The sequence below is a fragment of the Pogonomyrmex barbatus genome, unplaced genomic scaffold (genome assembly GCF_055798465.1).
Source record: "Pogonomyrmex barbatus isolate J1 unplaced genomic scaffold, ASM5579846v1 scaffold2, whole genome shotgun sequence".
NCBI classification, from domain to species: Eukaryota; Metazoa; Arthropoda; class Insecta; order Hymenoptera; family Formicidae; genus Pogonomyrmex; species Pogonomyrmex barbatus.
Window position 1 is genome coordinate 22,413,328 of NW_028297116.1, and position 20,720 is coordinate 22,434,047.

The window sequence follows — 20,720 nt, forward strand, 5'->3', positions numbered from 1 at the left end:
AAGAATTATTTAAATTTATATATCGTTGTAACTTGTATATTACATCTTTGCTTAGTGATTTATGTAATTTTTTTTATAAAATACGGATGATTAATTTTTAATAAGATATTTGTATGTATAATGTTGCGTGAGTATGTATTAAAGAGTTATGTACATAAAGATTAAAATGAAACATGTGTAGTACAAAAAGTATAATACAGTTGCCAAATATTTTCTCAAAAGATTGGATTATAAATTAAATTTTTTATAACAGTTCAAAAAAATACGAATGCAGATGACGAGTCATCAAATTTTTATATTTTCGAGAATGCAAATGTAAGTCCAGCTTAAAACAAACTTGATATTTTCCGATATTTAAATGAGCTTGATATTTTCTATGTTACTGTTTTTGTTCATTGTACATATATTCTGTCTAATGATAAGATTGAATTCACAGTAATTGCTAGAGACTATTAATTTATTTCATGTTTGTATACAATATCGAGTCATGTTTGTACATAGTGCGTTCGAGATGAAGTTTAATAATGTTTTTAGCAAGAGATATTTTTTTAGTAACTTATCGCATTTTACAGAAATATTTTTATATACTGCTTCTTCTTGTATATAATTGTGGACTATATACAAAAAACTTAACGAGAAATCCATATTCTCTCTGCTAACCTCTAATTTATATTAACTTGATATTAAAAAATGATAAAACATGAATTCTATATCAATCGCTTAACAAAAAAAAAATGTAAAAATTTATATACTAATTTATGTACTAAGATCAATGAAATAATAGAATATTTTATTTTTAAAATAAACATGCAAATCAAGGAAAAAAATATGCACATGAATCAAAAATTCAAATAAAATGAAAAAAAAAATTATTTTTTCATATTATATATATATATATAAACATTACAGCAATTAAAACATCAGAGGATGTTGTATCCACAACCACATCCTTAAACAAACCCATACATAAGACAATATATTGTGAGCTAAATATTTAAAAAGAAAAAAGCAAAACGATTTTTACAATTGACTGAAGGCTATCACTTTTCTCAACATTTGTAGGAAAATTTAATACAACAAACTGGTAAAACTATAATTAAGTTTTTATCTTTTCACAGTATAATGCACATGATTTAACATTTAATTGTACAAAAAACTATCTGCATTTCAGTATCATATACATTATTATACAAATAATGAGCTAATTGAATCTTTTACGCGCTTTCTTTCTTATGATTTTATAATGATAGTTACGAAATTAAACTTAAATTTAACTTGCATCGATCTTTTTTTCTCCATTTAGATACTTTTAAGTAATGTAGAATTTAACTGAGGCCACTAAATAAATGCCATTTACGCCTGAGTCTGGAATGTACACGGCACATGATACAAAAATGATAAGATATATCTGTAAAGATACATATTTATGTGATAATTTTTTTTATCATTTCATATAAACCAACACTAAAAATGTACATATAAGATAATTAACATCAAAGCGATAAAGTTTAAAATCTTTTTACAGGTCACATCTTCAATAATACAATTGGGTTTGCTCGAATTATAATTTTTCTATCTGAAAAGTGAAAGAATTATATTTTGCACACATCCATACAATATATTGCTTTAACATTACTTTATCATAAGCCAGTGATGACCAAATTACTTAGTTATTAGAATGAGATTTCAAAATTGGTCCAAAAGAATTGAATTTTTCTCGATTAAAAAACAAATTTAGAGATTATCATAAAATCAAAATAAGACATTCAAAATTTTCTCATAGGCTTGAAAATTTTTAATCTATTGTTTTTTTCTTTTATATTAAAGATAGATTTAATAACATAAAATTGTAATATCGACATACATTTTGTATTAAAGAATGAAAAAAAGGACACATTATTTTTATTTTAATATATACTCAGTATTAAGAATATAAACATAATAGTAAATCATATCTCATGGGAATAATTTCTGCATCATCAATACAAAGCATTATAGATTATAAATTGAATAGAAAACTGTAAGAGCAAAATATCTAATTACACTTGAAAGATAGCAATATGAGTATATAATTATTAAACTTTACTGAAAATATTAATTTAATACAAGTACAAACTGAAAATCTGCAATGTAATGAAAAACTCCAAAAAACCGAAGAAAATAAAAATTCGGCGATAATACCAATTTTTTTTACCATGATGCATACACTGACCTATTTTATATGACACAAAATAATTAAAAATGTATTAAATTTGGTTGTAATATTTTTGAACTAGCATGTGATGTGGTATTTGAACAGAATGTGATGCGGAACACTACATTCCTCACATGCTAAAAATTTTGCTACTTGATTACTAGCCACTTTTTTAATAATCATTTCTTTCTCATACCTATGTTACAAATTAAATAAATGATTGACTATTGGTGAATATTGAACAATTTTTTCTGGCAATGTCTTTTTATCATTCAGATATTGTCGTTACAGGTGCGGAATTCCAATTGTAAAATCACTAATAATATCAATATCCGAACATGAGATTGTTACAAGAAAATTTTTGTGACAAAATGAATGCTCTTGAATGTGACAGATTAACTATATAGTTATCACTAACTGAAAAGGCAGTGCTCGGTGGCGCGTTCCAAGTCCCAATTATACGAAGATAGAGCGACTCTCGCATTATGTTCTTCAATTCCCATATCTGTTAATCTTCTTATCTTGTCATCTAAATCAGGCATTTTCGCTGGCCCTAGAGAATCGATAGGAATACATTTTAATTTTAATATTACATTTAACATTACGTCTATATATAAATATGAATAAATGTATGATATTACGTACCACCTGCATATACAAAGGTCCAATGTGTGGCAGTTTGACGAAACAATTCAGGATGTTCTTTATATTGTTTAGCAACTACTGCATCCTGAGGATCATCGGGCTCTGCTGCAGACAACAACGCTTGTAATGACAGCAAAACTGTACGCAAAGTCATCGCGGCAGCCCTAAGATATAAAAGTGAAAAATACAATTAATTTATGAAAAGACACATGACTCTACATGAGTCTACATGACAACATAACTCTACATGACACAATTCTACATGAGACAATGAGAATAATTGTCTTGATTATGGATATAAAATTCAATTCATATTACTCTCTTATCCCATTCTCTTATCGATTTTGTAAGAGATTGATTTAGATAAAGTTTAGATTATGAATAAAGAAGAAATAAATTTCAGAAATCTATTTTATCATAAATAATGAGATTAATTTACTTACATAAATTGCATTATTAAATAATGAAATAATATTGAGAAATACTGAGAAGTACTGAGTATATATATATATATATATATATATATATATAGGAAAAATACAAACATGATAATATAGAAGTATATGTGATAAAAAAAAATTATGTTAAGTAATTTAATCAGCAGATATGTAATAAATATACATACCATTGATCTTTCAAAATATCCAAACATATGGCACCTGTGACGGAAGATATATTGGGATGCCATATTTTTGTTATGAAACGTACCTGCAGAATAAAAATGCTATTTCTATGCAATACAAATTTCTATGCATACTTTTGACAATTTATTCTTTCCTTCAAGTTATTAAAATAAATATTAGAAGTTATGAATATTCACTATATAAGTTATTCACATTCTTAAAAAATATTAACTTACTTTGGGAGGATTGAATGGATATGTCTCGGGAACTTTGATCTCGAGCACAAAGTTACCACCTTCATATGGCGTGTCGGGTGGACCTGCAATCTCACCCCTTAATTCAGTAAGACTATCGTTGACCAGTTCAACCTTAATCGCACATTTTGCTATCTATGACAAACAAATAAGTACAGTTGTTAGATAATCAAGTAGCAATTTCGCAATGCATATAACAACTTTATACAACATATAAAATATTAAAACATCAGACACGCTTACATGAGTAAAGCATAAATGAAAATATCATGCAAAACACATTGTAAAATAATAAAATTTGCACATATCAAAGGTCTTTTTTTAAATGTAAATTGAAGAATAAATATGAAACATGATAGAGCTAATATATATTCATTGTAGAGTCCATTAAACGTCCATTATAAAAGAAAGATATTTTATAAAATTTCATTTATAAATATATTTCAAATACTAAAATATATTTAAAAAAAATCTCAAAATATACCACAGTAATTGAATTACAAAAACTAGAATTCCAAAGTATCAAAGAGAGAATGATGCATTGGCGCCGAAACGAAATGTTTAAAGAAATCGTTTAAGACAATTGAAGATCAAGAAAGTTTCAAATCATAGTAGCGTAATATTTTAGGTGGTTTAGTAATACGAGAATATGTGACATTTATTTTCCAATCGTGTCCCTCTCTCTCTCTCTCTCTCTCTCTCTCTCTCTCTCTCTCTCTCTCCTCGATGAAAAAAAAAAAGAAAAAAAAAGAAACATTAGCCAGCTATGTTATCATGGATGAGGGGGTATATAAAAAAAGATACATTGTCAAATTATACTCTCGTAAAATTCGCGTGTGGTGTTACGTCAATCTCGTGGCGCAATTATCAAAATAAACATGTAATCATAACCTATGACATCCGAGACACGATAAGAAAGAGATCTCGCAACCGGCGTTCCGCGACGGATAATAATTCACGAAACCGTCATGGTACGACCGTAAGTCGCGGCGGCACGGAGTAATTCGGCCGCTCGTGAAGGCACGTCGAGAGACACACACAAACGTTTATCATCGCTGAATCGCGGCGACGGGCGAGATGAGCAATCTGAAAAGGTGCAAGGCCATCCAGGGATCCCAGTGCAGCCGGGATCCCGGACACGCACACGCGCAACATGGTAAGTATATAGCTCCGACATTCTATTATTCAGATGTAATTAAACCCGCCGCCGTGACGTCGACGCGAGAGATGCTAATTGCCGCGCCGCGACAACGTGCGCTGAATGTACGTCATCGTACGTAAACACGACGTCGTCGATTCGTTACGAGGCGAAACGGTCCAATCTGATTCGATCCGATCGGAAACGGATGATCGAGTCGACACGATAGAAGCAGGACTGCGTGTACTCTCTGTCTCCTTCTCTCTCTCCCTCTCTCTCTCTTCGACTTTATCTCCGTTTAGCTCTGGCGTCAGAGCTGGTCGAGGATATCGAGTAACGTATATTGTGACAGACGGAGCGCAACAGGCTCTCTTGCCGTCCCTCGCCAGAACGAAGATTCATTGACGGTCGCGTGTGAGTTCCCAGGATTGCATAACCGCGATGCGATACGCGCGGCCTTTATCGCGAGGACCACGCGATGCCCGGTCGTCGTCCGAGCGCGGCCGACTTCACGCCACGCTCGTTCGCTCGCTGGCTCGTTCACTCACCTCCTCGCTCTTTATAACCTCTTTGAATTCCCGTTTGATTCGCTGCGCCGCGATGTTCGCCATGGCTCCCGAATCGGCAAAAACGGTTAGCACGTTGTCATTGTCGGTCGGACAAGCGAGTCCCGCTCGTGCACTGCGATGCGCTCCACGCACGTCGTCGTCGGCCGCTGCTTCGGTGGCGGCGGCGGCGGCGTCGTCGCGTCACGTTGCGCGATAGAGGGTTCTGGGACAGCCGAGGATCTCACTCGTCACTCGCTCGCACGCACGGGCCCTCGTCCCTAACCCGTTGTTGGCCGTGTCCAGAAAACTCACGCCGCCGTGCACGTATGTACACACGCGATTTATCACTCGGCACAGCGCCGCCGGCGCCACATTGATGGGCAAAAGTTGACTGTCACCCGCTCTCGCGCCCGCTCCTTTTGAATTTTGTCTAGGTTCACGTCGCGCCCCGCCGCCCGCCGCCGCGCCGCGATTCGCGGCTCGATCGCGACGGGATCGCGCGTGCACGTGCAACGATCGGAATATGCGGATTATGGTCGCGTTTACGGCCGCGAGATCAACGCGATAAGGGCGCGTTATCAGCGCGAGGGATGGGAACACGTGGCGCAGTCACCTTGGCTATGAGATCGGCGACGGTGGCGTTTTCGCATTCCGAGGTGCCGAATCATAGCTGGATAAAAATAAAATCCGATATAAATACAAACCGATGAAGAGAGAAAAAGATAGCGAGACGCCGTATTGATTATAAACAGCTTCCTTCGCGAGAGACGAAGCGCGCGTCCGCGCCGGTCCGCGCCGGTCCGCTCGACGCAACCGCCGATGGATGTCGCAAGTCGCGCAATCTGTATCGAGAGGCGGCGAGCGCGCCTTTTCTTATCACGGAGATCATTGTTTTCCGTGCGAGAGAAAGAGAAACGAAAAAGGGGGCCGAACGTCGCGCGCGATAAGGTCGCCCCGCTCCACACTTTCAACGCGCTTCGACATCCCCGCGCGCGCGTAGGCGGAGCGTGATCCAGCGCGACGTCACGTCCGGTACGCGCGCGATCACCGATTGGCCGACCGCCCCGGTGCTTTCTGTTGTAGTGATGCCTGTGTCGCAGCCAGTGCGTGCCAAGAGTTTGTTACGCGCAAACTTGGAAAACTCACGGGTCCGGGTCTTGCAGAGCAGAATGCCGAACATCAAGGTCTTCAGCGGGACTTCACACCCGGATCTCGCCCAGCGGATCGTGGACCGCCTTGGCATCGACATCGGCAAGGTTGTCACGAAGAAATTCAGCAATCTCGAGACATGGTAATGGTCGCTGCTATCCCGCGCCACCGCGTGACCACGTTTCCCATTGTCAGCCGCGTGAGACGAGGCGGCCGACCACGTGTCATCGCGCGTGGGGCCGCATAAATTTGCTATCGCGTGTTTCCCGCCGTTCTGAACGCCGTTCATCGCACGACATCTCTCCATGAACATGAGGGTGGACGGGCGCCGTGTCAATTTCGCTAGAACTTCTCGAGACCGATCCCGCTCTTCCACATGAAAGCGACGCTTTTCTAACTCGACGCTCGCACGCTGCGAGCGTCGGTTCGTGCCGACGCTTCCAGAAACGAACGCAACACGTGAACCCACGAACACTCACCATATTCGCGATTTTCATGCCGCAAATGATAATGAAATGAGAAAACTATTACGATCTCCTTTCACACATTTAATGCGAAAAAATTCGGATTTTGCATCCCGTGGGAATATTCATAATTTCATAATGATGCCATCGATAATTTTAACTTGATACTCTTTAATATCCTAATTATCCTTTAATTTAAGAATTTAATAAAAAATCTCTCTAGATTGCGATCAAGGAACGCGCCTATTAGTAACTACCATATCATTCTAATCTAAAGTTTATTAGACATAAATCAAGAATAAAATAATGTGATAATAGGATCTCCCTGAATGTACCTTATTCCAAGTTTTGTTTCCTGTTCTAAGATCATAAGAAGTAACACATTTAATGTTTAGCGTGGAGATAGGAGAATCTGTTCGTGGAGAAGATGTATACATCGTACAAAGTGGAAGCGGCGAGGTGAATGATAATCTCATGGAGCTCCTGATCATGATCAACGCTTGCAAAATTGCTTCTGCATCTCGTGTAACAGCAGTTATTCCTTGTTTCCCTTATGCAAGGCAGGATAAGAAAGATAAGGTAAGTAAAGGGATTGAATAATCAGTATTTTTTTGTTCATATGTATTTATATTCTATAAGCAGTTCAACGAGGTATATTTAAATAAAACTAATTTTTAAATTATTATACTTTATAATAAGTTTATAATTAAGTTTAGTTGTCAAGTACACGTATATTCCAATAAAATCAAATTAATATCCTATTTAATAAAATATCAAAAAGATATGAAAAAGAAGCAATTAAGGGCCATTGTTATTAGTAGTACATAAAATTATAAAAAATTAATTTCCCTATAATGGATAAATATGTGATATGTTGATACAAAAATTGGATGTTTCAAACTCATACATTTGAGCCATCAACGAACAAATCTAATATCCCATTTAGTATTGTATTTTATCTGTGATGTTTTGATTAGTTTGTGTTATATTTGCTCTTGTAAAATATTTTTTTTTAAATTAACGCTGACATTGAGATTGCATTGGCAATGTTGAATCAGCGATGTTAAGCTATTTGTACCTTTATAAAATTACATGAGATGATACATAGATTCGTATAAGAAATAAATATACAAATATATAATATATACATTTACAATAAGAAGTTTATGTTTGAAACAAATGTTATTTTATTAAAAATGCTTTCATAGAGATTTTCTATTACTAAGCTCTCAACTTAGCAATTACATCCTGTATCTTATTAATGTTATAGAACAGTTCTGTTTCTCTTTTAATTTTGTACATAAAACATTCCATTCTTAAGTTATACAACGCTTGAACCACTAATTGAGACGACGATATCTATAATGTCTGAATATCTTATATAATCATTGCAGCGTATACATTTCTATAATTCTACATCAACATAAAATATACATATATGTATATATTGAAAGCTGCAATTCATTATATTTTTTTCTTTAACATTAATTACTAATATGCGTTTAAGAATTAACATAATTACAATCTATCTTTGAATGTAATATTTACATATTAATCTTTCCTCTTATGTAATATTTAAGAACTAGCGGCATGGCTTATATTCATAAGCATTTCTCAAAAAATATAACGTATGAACTTGGCAATCTTTCCAACAGGATTTAGGTGTGCCTCAATGTGGTTACAGGTAGTGAATATATGCTATTAGAATTTCTCGTCTTATTATGATCCCGATCTGATGAAATATTTTTAAATTATTGCAATTTTCTAACTTGATGAGATAGCACAATTTCTCACACAAGTCTTACTTAATGTATTAATAGTTTTCACAATAGCAGATTTATTAAATTACATTCTGAGTGCTTAATTCGTTCTGCTTAAGTCACAGATTGAATGTTGTTGCTTAAGAATATTTTATCTTTATCTTACAATGGTATTGATATATACGATGTAATTCTATTTTATTTATAATATGTGTAATACAAATGCAAATTCTGTAATATGTATTTTAATATCTGTTATTCAATGTTATATTGAGATTTTAATAGTTAAGACAACAAGCACGATAAGCGAGGATATTGTCTGTAAGAAGAAGAAGAAGAAGAAATTCTATATTTCTTTAATGTGCTATATCTTCACAGGGCGGTGATGGTGGAGACTCTAAAAATCAGATTGTCATGAAGTCGAACGAGTGGAAATTCAGGGTAACTTGCAGCGGTCTTTTTTATCCGTTTTACTTTTAATTCTTTCATAGCTTTGCAACAGACCAATGGAGTAATATCATTCCTGAAACGCAAAATTCGATCTCATTCTCATATGAAGTACGCTTATATTCCGCCGGCTTTATGTTATTGGGCTGCACCAGATAATATACTTAGTTTACAGGATCTTCACCATTCGCTGATTATGCAACTTATTTTATTTTTATATATTTTAAGATATACTAATATTCGAGATATCTTTTACTAAACAAAATTAAAATTAACAAAATATCAATTTTTTTATATTAATTGGATATTTTCGTTTATGATTTGCAAGCATTAAATTGTAAATATAAGAATAATTTTTATATAAATGATATATGATGACTTAGAAATTTAATCTTTTTTAAATGTTTTTTAAATGTATCATGTGAAGAGCAAATGGTGAAACTAGAATATATAGTTTATAAGTGTATATAGGGATAATATTATTAATTATACAAGAATAATATAATCAAAATGTGCATGAATTATAAGTGAGATTTGTAATAACATTTTATATTTTATTTGTAAAAATCATCAAAGTCGTGATTATAAATGAACTATATCATTTATATAACCATATAAATCTCATATTACAAATCAAGCATGAGTTAAGCTTGTACAAGTTGTGTTTAATCAGATTTACGTCATATCAAGTTTTATTTTAAACACTCATTGCTTTTTAGTATCAACATGTGCATATCATCATAAGATACGGACAAGAATATAGATAATTATAATATTACGTTATCCAAAATTATAGAATTATAATTTTTATTTAACATTATATTACTTGATGTAATATGAAATGTTTGTAACGAGGTAAATAGCAAATATTTTAGAATTTTAAACACTGCAAATGCATACGTTTTAAGCATGTTGTTCATAATGACGTAAGGTTATCAAAAGTCGGATAACCCAAACAGCAGTTGCAAAACTCGTGTTAGATTTCTTCAAGGGAGGTCTTCTGCACATTTTTGTTGTCAAGACGGTATAATAATTATACAAGATATACTTTTTATTTCATTAATTCTATTATACATTATATATTATAAATGTTATGTATTTAAATTTTTTTGTTATATATATTATGTTTATTTAATATGTTTATCTTAAATTTAAATTTACGACATTGATGTTATGACATTTTTTATATATTTATATAACAAAAATGAGCACCTCTTAATATTAATTGGGTATTGCATGAAAAGGCGATCAAAAATTGTACAATTTCATATCGCCTCCTGTTGAAAGTTATCAGCTCTAATGTTTGTCATAGCTTTAGATTATACAACAAAACGAAAAGAGATAAGAAAAAAAAATATCTTACTGACTAATGTTTGTTAGGAAAACAAAAAGTTCTGATTACATTATTTTCTGAATAATTGGGTATTTTCAGGATATTCTGCCCGACCTGCCTACAGTGAGTATAATAACAACGAGATTGTCGAGTGCAGCGTTTGCAATGATAACTCGATCAATTATTCGATTTGTAATATTATTTTGGAATTCAGACAAGAATTTTCTTTGTAGGACTAACCAAACTTATATCGTTGCTACACAGTACAGTGGTATCCCCATGAATGAATGAATGAATGAAACATTTGGTCAAAGCATATTGATATCCGAATGAGAGGGCAAAATATTAATATAATAGCAATACGTTGGCAATTAGTATAATGGGGTACGCATATGTATGTTTCGGGTACTAATTACTGAAGCTTGGAATAAGTGTTATTGTCCAAATGCACTAATCAAGTATTGTCTATCCTATTAATGCTTAAATAGCATAGGAATGTCAATGTCTTGGTGATAACTTGTCTTGTCGATAATTGTTGGTAGTATCTTGAAATGATCAATAACTTTGATAAACTTTATACTCATTTTACAAATACTCTGATTTACTAAAAAATTCCATTCACTTGCACAATGCATTTCTCTGTGTTGACGACAGTATACTAATACAGATGTACCTTAATTCTCAAACTAGAAAAATTTTCTTTTATGCAATTTTGCACATATAATGTTAGAGATGCACTCGTGACATTGATATATTTGTTTCTTAGAGAAATCTTTACTATATATATTTATCCATATATATTGCGTATCTGTCACCAATGTTTGCCCTCTTGTTCATCTATCCTTTGCTACATGAGGACAAAGGATTGAGATGCATTGTGTTCTGTTTTGCGTTTATAATTTAAATATTTTGCTTCACTTATGATAGTTGAGAGTCTAACTGGGGTGCATTTGCAACATCGTTTCCCTGAAAATGTATTTTATGGATAGATATATCTTGTGCAAAGTAATATTTTAGTACATGGCCATTGTATTCATATTTTGTCCCCTCTAAAGAAAATCTTTTCGAATATTTAGTAAATGTATATATTCCAAAAAGCCAATACAGGCAGTCTTTTGAGATAAATTAATATACTTGCTAAAATTTTTATATATCTATCTCAAAAGGTAGCAAAATAAACTATATAATTGTTTCCAATTTCTCGAGTATGTTTTCGGTATGCTTTTAAGGGACTTTAATAGCAATTTCTTTAAATTGCAGGCTATTTCCAGTTGCAAATGGACTTGATGGACTCGTACGAATTCTCTAAATTTATCTATCAAAACGTATTTTACAGAGCCGTGCGCCCATCTCTGCCAAGCTGGTTGCAAATATGCTTTCCGTCGCGGGTGCTGATCATATTATCACAATGGACCTACATGCTAGTCAGATTCAAGGATTTTTCGATATACCAGTCGACAATTTATTCGCCGAGCCAGCTGTCCTCAAGTGGATTAAGGAAAATATCGTTGAATGGCGAAACAGTATCATTGTCTCTCCTGACGCCGGCGGTGCCAAAAGGTGAATAATCAAGGAAAGAAAATAATTTTATTGGAAAAGATATTATTTTTTTTTTTTTTTATTTTGCAGGGTCACATCCATCGCTGATCGATTAAACGTTGAGTTTGCGCTTATACATAAAGAGAGGAAAAAAGCAAATGAAGTCGCGAGCATGGTGTTAGTCGGAGATGTCAAGGACAGAGTTGCGATTCTCGTAGATGATATGGCTGATACCTGCGGTACCATCTGTCACGCGGCGGAAAAATTGTTGGAAGCTGGCGCCACAAAGGTTTATGCGATACTTACACACGGTATATTCAGTGGACCGGCAATTAATAGGATTAACAATGCTTGCTTCGAGGCTGTGGTAGTGACCAATACTATTCCTCAAGATGGTCACATGAAAGATTGCCCAAAGATTCAGGTAATTTTTTTTTTTTATATTAGAGAAATCCTGACATAAAATTCTTATCGCGATGACGATACCATTGAATTTAATCACGACATGGAGAATTTATTAGTTTTTATCTTTTAGTGTATTGATGTCTCGATGATGTTTGCCGAAGCGGTAAGGCGAACACACAATGGCGAATCTGTTTCGTACCTGTTTTCAAATGTACCCTATTAGATGAAAATCTTCCGTAAGCTATTTCAAACTGTGTAAGAAGAACATACTCTTTTTACATTTGTTTATTGTTATTGTTAGTTAAAGACTACTTCATCTACCTGCTAATCAGATACATATTCTGTATGTATCCTGATTCCATTGAAATTTATATTTGTTTTATTTTTTTCATCAATTTCTAATAGACATGAGATCAATCGATTCAGAACACGAAACGATGAACTTTTAGATGATTAGGTATTTAGATACTAAGGTGTTTCTTTTTTTTTTTAACTTGAATAGCATTCTACGAATTTTTCCGAACAGTAGAAAAGATGCATAATGCTTTAGAATTTTGTTGTGATCGAAGAGAATTGCAGCTTTAACTCTGTACAATTTATACATAGCAATCTTCTTATCTATCTCGACTTAAAACAAAATGACAAAAGAGTCCATCTACAATAATGAAATCATTAGTAATTTAATGAATTGAAATATTTTGTAAACTGATTGAAATTGTGTTTTTAATACGTATACATAATGATCACGTAGTATAATTTATCACTACGGATATCAGATAAAATCAATTTTAGATCTGCTATATACGCATATACAAATTTTTTTATGCACCAAAAAAATTACGTAGTTTAAATTTTTGTGGTTTAATTAGAATGTGCTCATCACATTGCCTGCAATTATTGTGTACACGATAGAAAAATGGCATTAATCGAACGCAAGCATAATTCATAATGGCGATATTAAAATTGAAATGATTATAAATAATTTGTAGCGCTCGAATAAAAAAACAAATTCTGATTTTATTCAGCGAAACAACTTCGCGCAGACCAATCTGTGAATTTAGCTTAATATGATTATGATGACTTACTATATCAATATCGAATTTTCTCTCACACAATGAGAAAGTGCCATTTGTTATTCGATTGGGTATTACAATAAATAAATAAAAAGTAAAAATGGTTTTTTTATTACTAATAAAAATTTAAGAAAATATATGCAGATATCCTCAAAAGTATCATATTTCCAATAGATTCTATCGATTCCATTCTTCAAATTCTACTAAAACAATATCGAAATATGACAAGTTGGAAACAGATGATGAAAATTTTATGTTACGAAAAAATATATAATCAATGAAAAATTTAGAGAAATATGTAATCAATAAGTTATTTTTATTTAGAAAGAGATCACAATTTGAATTATATCTTAATTTATATCGTTTTATAAATCGTATGAAAAAGAAAGGCAAGAATTAATGCTTATATATTACATACTTTATACATACATTATGATTTAAAAGTTAAGGTAAGAAATCACTATTTAATTTCACGAGTTTTTTCGAGTTCGTAAGAGATTCCTGATGCTGTAGCATTATGCGATGTAATGTACATTGGTGTTATATATCACATCTGATTTATGATTTCTGAATACCAGATGGTAATGTTATATCAAATACTATAGGTGGATTATTTGGCAGATAATTTAGATCACATGTCGAGGCATTAATATATATTATCTTGCCATCTGAAGATATTCCATATCCTACAAGATAAAATTATATAACATAGAGAAGATATCCCCATGTATTAATGCAAACATCCGTCATACCTTCGTGTATATGACCAAACACATGATATTTGGGTTTCACTCGATTCTGCACCGTCGACAATAATTCGACACATCCAGCTCGCACGCCAGTGCAGCAAAGGTCTCCGTGACCTACAGGTGGGGTATGCGTTACAAGAATATCTGTATCTGATGGAATCATTTCCCATTTTGAGAGGCATGCTTCTCCGCGTGGCACGTTAAACGCCCATTTACAAAACTCCGGTTGCCTAAAGTTTCAACGAAATGTCCCTCAGAAATAAGAATCTCTTATACCTGAAATTATTTTCTACAAATATTTCGCATAGTATGTTCGAAAAAAGCAAACATCGATTGTTTATTGTAGATTTCAAGTTTATATAACACTCGTTTATTTCTCGTTTATTTCTCGTTTATTTAGAATATCCAAACATTAAATTAGAAAACTTACAAACTTGGGATTCTTGATTTTTCTATAAATATTTGACATGCATTACTCACTATTTAATTATTTATCACAACTGATATTTACCATGGAGTACCGTATATCTTGATCCCGTGCACTGTAATCTCAGAATCTTCTAGGTATGTACAATTTGTCAAATAATCCTTAATATTAGTAGTTTTAATAGCTTCTGCAAGAGCATCCTTTGACATACCCAGGGTAGGTATATTGTCGAGTATACTGGTCCCTGTATGTTTTTGATGATCTCCACTGGTGTGCACGGAAAAAGGATTTGTGAACGTAGGATCGAAACTGAGTTCATGGTTGCCAGCTATAATTATTTTGTGTTTGTGTGGCAAGTTACCTAAAATAACATGATATATTAATTAACATATACTATAGTATATCAATCAGTACATATAATAATCTACCTATCCAATTGTTGAATTCTATGACTTCCTGCAGGCTACCACATTTCGTGAAATCCCCAGCATGGATAAAGACATCTCCCATGGGAATATCGAATTTTATGTACGGCGTAAGCGAATGCGTATCGCTCATGCATACCACGCGCAACTAAAAATTAAAATTTCTCATTAAACATGCGCAGTTTTCCTTTTTTTCAACTCTTTTCTTGACGAAATTATAGAAAAACTAAATTCTCCGCCTATGTAATCAATAATATTAAAATGTGTAATATAACATTTATTTCTATTAATGTCCGCTAAATTGTCATCTCAGTTTAATTTATTCTTTATTTTTTATCTGATTTTTAGAATTAGAAAAACAAAAAACAAATCGAGCCGAAATCAAAAGTCAATCTATATCGATGAAAAGCGGATATCAAATGAAACGTTTTGAGGTTAAAGCGAAGGTATCTCTATCGAAAATTTTTGTTTTTTGAATGTTGAGAATCGTTGGACGTACTTTATCGCTCGGTGCCTCAGTCGTTGGCACTTTAGCAGTTATCTTAACAACTTTCTGATGTTGAGATAATTCATGCCAGGCCGCCGTTGGATCAGCTGTCAGTGGGTGAATAGATATCTTCATGCTAAACCGGTAAATCTGACAGGCTGTCGTTAGACAGAGTCTATCGAGAACTGCGAGGTTACAAATTTTGTCGGCGGTTAGACTCGACGCGTTTGAATTTGTTATATCCGATGATTGATAGAACTCCGATGAAAATGTAACGGAGTATGCCGACAGATTCTGACGGCAGATCGACGGTAGAAATCGAGCGGCGTCTGTTGACATAACCCGACATCGGATTTCGAAACGCAGCGGGATCTGCGCAATGCGATCTGACAAATCGCACTCTCTTCTTGACGGATTTAACAGAGACAACATTTTATGATTAAATGGCTGAAATATCACACAATGACAAACAACTTATTTTTAGATATAGATATATATATATATATATATAGAGCATCATGTAATGACAAACATTGTCGTGAAATCATATATCAATAGACGAGTTTCTTAATTTGTCCATTAATAAATCGCATTATATGCAAATGCAACTTTGCTCTATAAAAACAGCATTTGCGCATTATGCGATTAATTAATCGATCGATAAATTGAAAAATTCTAAAATTCTCTGTTTCTCTCTCTCTCTCTCTCTGTCTCTCTCTGTCTCTCTGTCTGTCTGTCTGTCTATCTGTCTATCTGTCTATCTGTCTATCTGTCTCCTTCCTTTCTGCCTCTCCACCCATCCCTCTACTTTCTTTCTCATTTCTCTCTATGTTGATAGTCTTTTTTTCCTTTAATTCACAAAATTATATACTCCATAGCGAATTGAAAAAAAAAAAGAGAAAAATGGAATTTCGAGGCAATGTTTGTTGTATATAATTAATAATATACATTTATATAGAAATAAAGTTGTAATTGCATCATCAAATATCTTATATATAAAGTTCTTATATACAAGAAAATATATATATATATATACATAATATATATATATAATAAAACACTTCTGTATATAAATTAACTTGAATTGTATCGCGATGAGTAATTAAAAATATCTTTCCAGCTAAAAAAAAGATATTTAATGCATCGTTAAAAGCATTTAATGTTAAAAGCATCTTTATGTTGTAAACTAATTGTTCAAATATTCATGTCGACGATTGAAAAGTTTATATCGACAATCAATAATGTTAATACTCTTCATTTACCTCCAACCCTCTTCTCCCCTGTTCTACCGCCAAAGGTCAGCAAACGAAGTGCGTGATAATGTGAAGACGCTGTGTAGTCCGTGACCGTTTTTTACGTGACGGAAAATTTTATCGTTCGGTAGTGCGATAAATGCAAACGATTCTATAAACTCGTCGTACGACAGGTAGTTATCACCTAAACAGATCCCTACGATAGCCTCGCGAACAAGATGCGAAGAGTAGCTTATTAAATTCACTTCGTGTTTCGAAGCTCGGGTAGAATAGCGTTCTAACCTTCGATCTTCGAGCATATTAAATTACACAAATAAATGCTCTCTGTGAAAAGCTTGATTTGTTGCTGTATCAAGATTCAACATATTGATCGATTGAACATCAAATGAACTAGGTATCGCGAGTGCGAGTTATTTTTCGCAAAGAGATCTCGATGTTGCATCTTGTTGCATAAGGTTATCTGTTTATTCAATACACTGTGGAAAGCAGAATCACTTGTGATGGCTAAAACATTCTTATTAATTAATTATAATTAGTATTAAAATTGTTAAGGTACAATGAGTTATCATCGAGGAAGCGGTAGCAAGCCGAAGGGCTTCGGCTTTACTGGCTTTCAAGTATCTGGAGTTAAAAGGAGCGGTACCAACATACCTCCACCTCCACCAAATTCTACCCTAAGTAAGCAAGGCTATCACACAATGAATGCCATTACGGAAAGCGCTTTGTCTGCTTCTTGGGGCATGCCTAAAAAACGGAGCAAGACCGAAGAAGAGTTAGTATGATTTTATAGATGTCATAGAAAGTATAGATGGTTTAAATATTGCAATAACAATTGTTTGAAATTAGATACTTTGAGGATGATGATGAACCTCCAACTTCATCATTGGAATATATACCCGCACCTGGTTCTCCTACATATGACTTAATGAAGAAATCAACAACAAAAGATGAAAGTGACAGTGAGGAGGATCCTCTAGATGCTTTTATGGCATGTATCGATGAGGAGGTGAAACGAAATAATTGTGCGGCTCAACGCGGTGATAATGGTAAGGAAGACAAGTCCAAGGGATTTCGGGCAGACATTGATGGAGAAGACGATGAAGAAAGTTATTATAGGTATAAATTTATTGAGTATAATAATTAAAAATCACAGATATGTTATATTTGATGTATAAGAATTATTATAAAATATCCATCTTTGTTTTCCTAATTAAGGTATATGGAAGAAAATCCAACTGCTGGTTTACAACAAGAAGAATCTGATCAGGAGATCGAATACGATGAAGATGGTAATCCTATCGCACCACCGAAGAAGAAGGACATCGATCCCCTACCTCCAATCGATCATAGCGAGATAAAATATGAACCGTTTGAAAAAAACTTTTACAATGTGCATGAGGAAATTGCGAGTTTAAATAAACAGCAGATCGATGACTTGAAAAAAACTCTGGGTATAAAAGTATCTGGGCCATCTCCGCCAAATCCGATCACAAGTTTTGCCCATTTTGGCTTTGACGATGCATTAATTAAAGCTATCCGCAAAAATGAGTATACACAACCTACGCCTATTCAGGCGCAGGCAGTACCTGCCGCTTTAAGTGGACGAGATATAATCGGTATAGCGAAGACTGGTAGCGGTAAAACAGCAGCTTTTATCTGGCCAATGTTAGTGCACATTATGGATCAGCGCGAATTAAAAGCCGGAGATGGTCCAATTGGTCTCATTTTAGCACCAACGAGAGAATTATCACAACAGGTATCATAATTTTATTTCCACTATTACGACAGAAAAATAATGATTTAAATAATTACCATGTCGTTTACAGATTTATCAAGAAGCAAAGAAATTTGGAAAGGTTTATAATATCCAAGTGTGTTGCTGCTATGGAGGTGGTAGCAAATGGGAACAAAGCAAAGCATTGGAAAGTGGTGCGGAGATTGTAGTCGCTACCCCCGGTAGAATAATCGATCTAGTTAAAATGAAAGCAACGAATTTAACTAGAGTTACTTTTCTCGTTCTGGACGAAGCTGATAGAATGTTTGACATGGGATTTGGTGAGCAAACACACATTCAATTATACATTGAAAAAATACATCGAAGGTATGATAACACATCGAATATACATCTTTTTTTACAGAACCGCAAGTACGATCTATATGTAATCATGTGAGACCTGACAGACAAACATTGCTTTTTAGTGCGACATTCAAAAAGAAAGTAGAAAAGCTCGCTAGAGATGTTTTAACAGATCCTATTAGGATAGTGCAAGGAGATGTCGGTGAGGCTAACACCGATGTGACGCAACACGTTATCATGTTTCATAACAACCCTAGTGGTAAATGGAATTGGCTGTTACAAAATTTGGTTGAATTTCTAAGCACTGGCAGTCTTTTAATTTTTGTCACTAAGAAGGTGCGAAAGCTAAACATCCAACATAATTGTAATACAATATGAAAGGGGTAATCTAATAGTTTTTCCCCCACATCAGCTGAACGCGGAAGAACTTGCCAACAATCTCAAACTGAAAGAGTTTGATGTATTACTTTTGCATGGTGATATGGATCAAGTTGAGAGAAATAAAGTAATCACGGCTTTTAAGAAGAAGGATGTCAGTACTCTGGTTGCTACTGATGTGGCTGGTAATTAAAATACTAAAATTATTAATGAAAAAAATGTATATGTATGCAAAATTCTTATCTTGTAATTATTTTAGCGCGAGGTTTGGACATTCCACATATCAAGACTGTCGTGAATTATGACGTAGCACGAGATATTGATACGCATACGCATAGAATAGGAAGAACGGGACGTGCCGGTGAGAAAGGTACGGCGTATACTCTTGTAACGGAAAAGGATAAGGAATTTGCTGGACATTTAGTGAGAAATTTGGAGGGAGCAAATCAGGAAGTGCCAAAAAGCTTAATGGATTTGGCTATGCAAAGTTCATGGTTCAGGAAATCAAGATTCAAAGGTGGAAAAGGAAAGAGTTTAAATGTCGGTGGAGCAGGACTTGGTTTCAGAGGCAGGCCCGATTCATCAAATTCGGTATATATCATATAAGTAATATAATTTGTTACATACTTATTTTCTAGAATAATTGAAACTGAATACATATATATACTTTAGAGTGGATCATCGTCGCAAGCGTCGAAGGATATCAGCGAGGTGGTTAAGAAGTTAGAACGACACGGACCTGGCAGCGACAGACTCTCCGCTATAAAAGCTGCTTTCCGAAGTCAATATAATTCTCAAGTAAGTGATGTAATTCTATAAAATAAACTTCAATGAATTTGTATATCCGAATGAACCAATGTTTATTCAGATATACAAATATTTAATATATTTGATTCGCTGTAGTTCCGAGCATCATCGGATCATACCTGGGAACAGACGATCACTCCACCTTCCGTAATAATGCCGCCACCGCCAACTGTTCCACCACCGAAACCCGCAGCTCAGGAAAACCAAGTTTTCAGTCCCGCGGTACCAGAACGTAAAAGAGTACGAAAAAGTCGGTGGGAGTGATCAAATTAGTGTACCATTATTTGTGCATATATTACATACAATCGCTATATATAATACATGCTATATTGAAACGATAATGAACTGAAACTTGTTTTATATTACAATAAAATTTAATTTTACCAATTCGAGAGAGGTATCGCGATCCCTTTAGTCACAAAATTATGTGTAATATTTAATCATCAATTCGATTCCGGTTTACAGCTCCATCAACGACATATTAATTTTATTTTGCTTCAATTTCGCGGAGGTCAAGTTGCCTGTAGTTCCTGCATCGATCTGTA

At 34.0% G+C, this 20,720-nt stretch overlaps 4 protein-coding genes across 10 annotated transcripts; 2 read left to right on the plus strand and 2 right to left on the minus strand.

Annotated features, from left to right (window-relative positions):
* Positions 1–439: 439 nt before the first annotated feature.
* Positions 440–5,539, minus strand: Ubc4 (ubiquitin conjugating enzyme 4). Of its 2 annotated transcripts, XM_011643590.3 has the most exons (6): positions 5,403–5,539; positions 3,699–3,851; positions 3,465–3,547; positions 2,840–3,003; positions 2,613–2,747; positions 440–1,576 (listed from the first exon to the last, which is right to left on the minus strand). In XM_011643590.3, exons 1-6 carry the CDS (start codon positions 5,463–5,465, stop codon positions 1,527–1,529), a joined length of 648 nt encoding a protein of 215 aa, XP_011641892.1. In that variant the 5' UTR covers positions 5,466–5,539; the 3' UTR covers positions 440–1,526. The 2 variants fall into 2 exon arrangements, with proteins under 2 accessions (XP_011641892.1, XP_011641893.1); XM_011643591.3 differs by having other exon boundaries at positions 440–2,747.
* Positions 4,630–13,673, plus strand: Prps (phosphoribosyl pyrophosphate synthetase). Of its 4 annotated transcripts, none has more exons than XM_011643592.3 (7): positions 4,630–4,872; positions 6,486–6,693; positions 7,411–7,594; positions 9,154–9,216; positions 11,892–12,115; positions 12,185–12,518; positions 12,630–13,673. In XM_011643592.3, exons 1-7 carry the CDS (start codon positions 4,794–4,796, stop codon positions 12,720–12,722), a joined length of 1,185 nt encoding a protein of 394 aa, XP_011641894.3. In that variant the 5' UTR covers positions 4,630–4,793; the 3' UTR covers positions 12,723–13,673. The 4 variants fall into 4 exon arrangements, with proteins under 4 accessions (XP_011641894.3, XP_011641896.1, XP_011641897.1 ...); XM_011643595.3 differs by lacking the exon at positions 4,630–4,872 and adding an exon at positions 5,128–5,268; XM_025219100.2 differs by lacking the exon at positions 4,630–4,872 and adding an exon at positions 5,591–5,726.
* A 198-nt stretch (positions 13,674–13,871) lies between these two features.
* Positions 13,872–17,060, minus strand: LOC105430183 (metallophosphoesterase MPPED2). Its single transcript, XM_011643585.3, has 6 exons — positions 16,923–17,060; positions 15,673–16,107; positions 15,177–15,321; positions 14,833–15,109; positions 14,325–14,551; positions 13,872–14,258 (listed from the first exon to the last, which is right to left on the minus strand). The coding sequence occupies exons 2-6, from the start codon at positions 16,090–16,092 to the stop codon at positions 14,131–14,133; spliced, it is 1,197 nt and encodes a 398-aa protein (XP_011641887.3). The 5' UTR covers positions 16,093–16,107; positions 16,923–17,060; the 3' UTR covers positions 13,872–14,130.
* On the plus strand, positions 15,666–20,562 carry LOC105430182 (ATP-dependent RNA helicase DDX42). 3 transcript variants are annotated; one of them, XM_089076878.1, is made up of 10 exons: positions 15,666–15,804; positions 17,466–17,685; positions 17,760–18,029; positions 18,129–18,669; positions 18,740–18,968; positions 19,052–19,326; positions 19,403–19,553; positions 19,628–19,959; positions 20,041–20,166; positions 20,272–20,562. In XM_089076878.1, exons 2-10 carry the CDS (start codon positions 17,471–17,473, stop codon positions 20,437–20,439), a joined length of 2,307 nt encoding a protein of 768 aa, XP_088933004.1. In that variant the 5' UTR covers positions 15,666–15,804; positions 17,466–17,470; the 3' UTR covers positions 20,440–20,562. The 3 variants fall into 3 exon arrangements, with proteins under 3 accessions (XP_088933004.1, XP_011641886.2, XP_088933003.1); XM_011643584.3 differs by lacking the exon at positions 15,666–15,804 and adding an exon at positions 16,958–17,086 and having other exon boundaries at positions 17,450–17,685; XM_089076877.1 differs by lacking the exon at positions 15,666–15,804 and adding an exon at positions 16,958–17,086.
* The last annotated feature ends 158 nt before the right edge of the window (positions 20,563–20,720 follow it).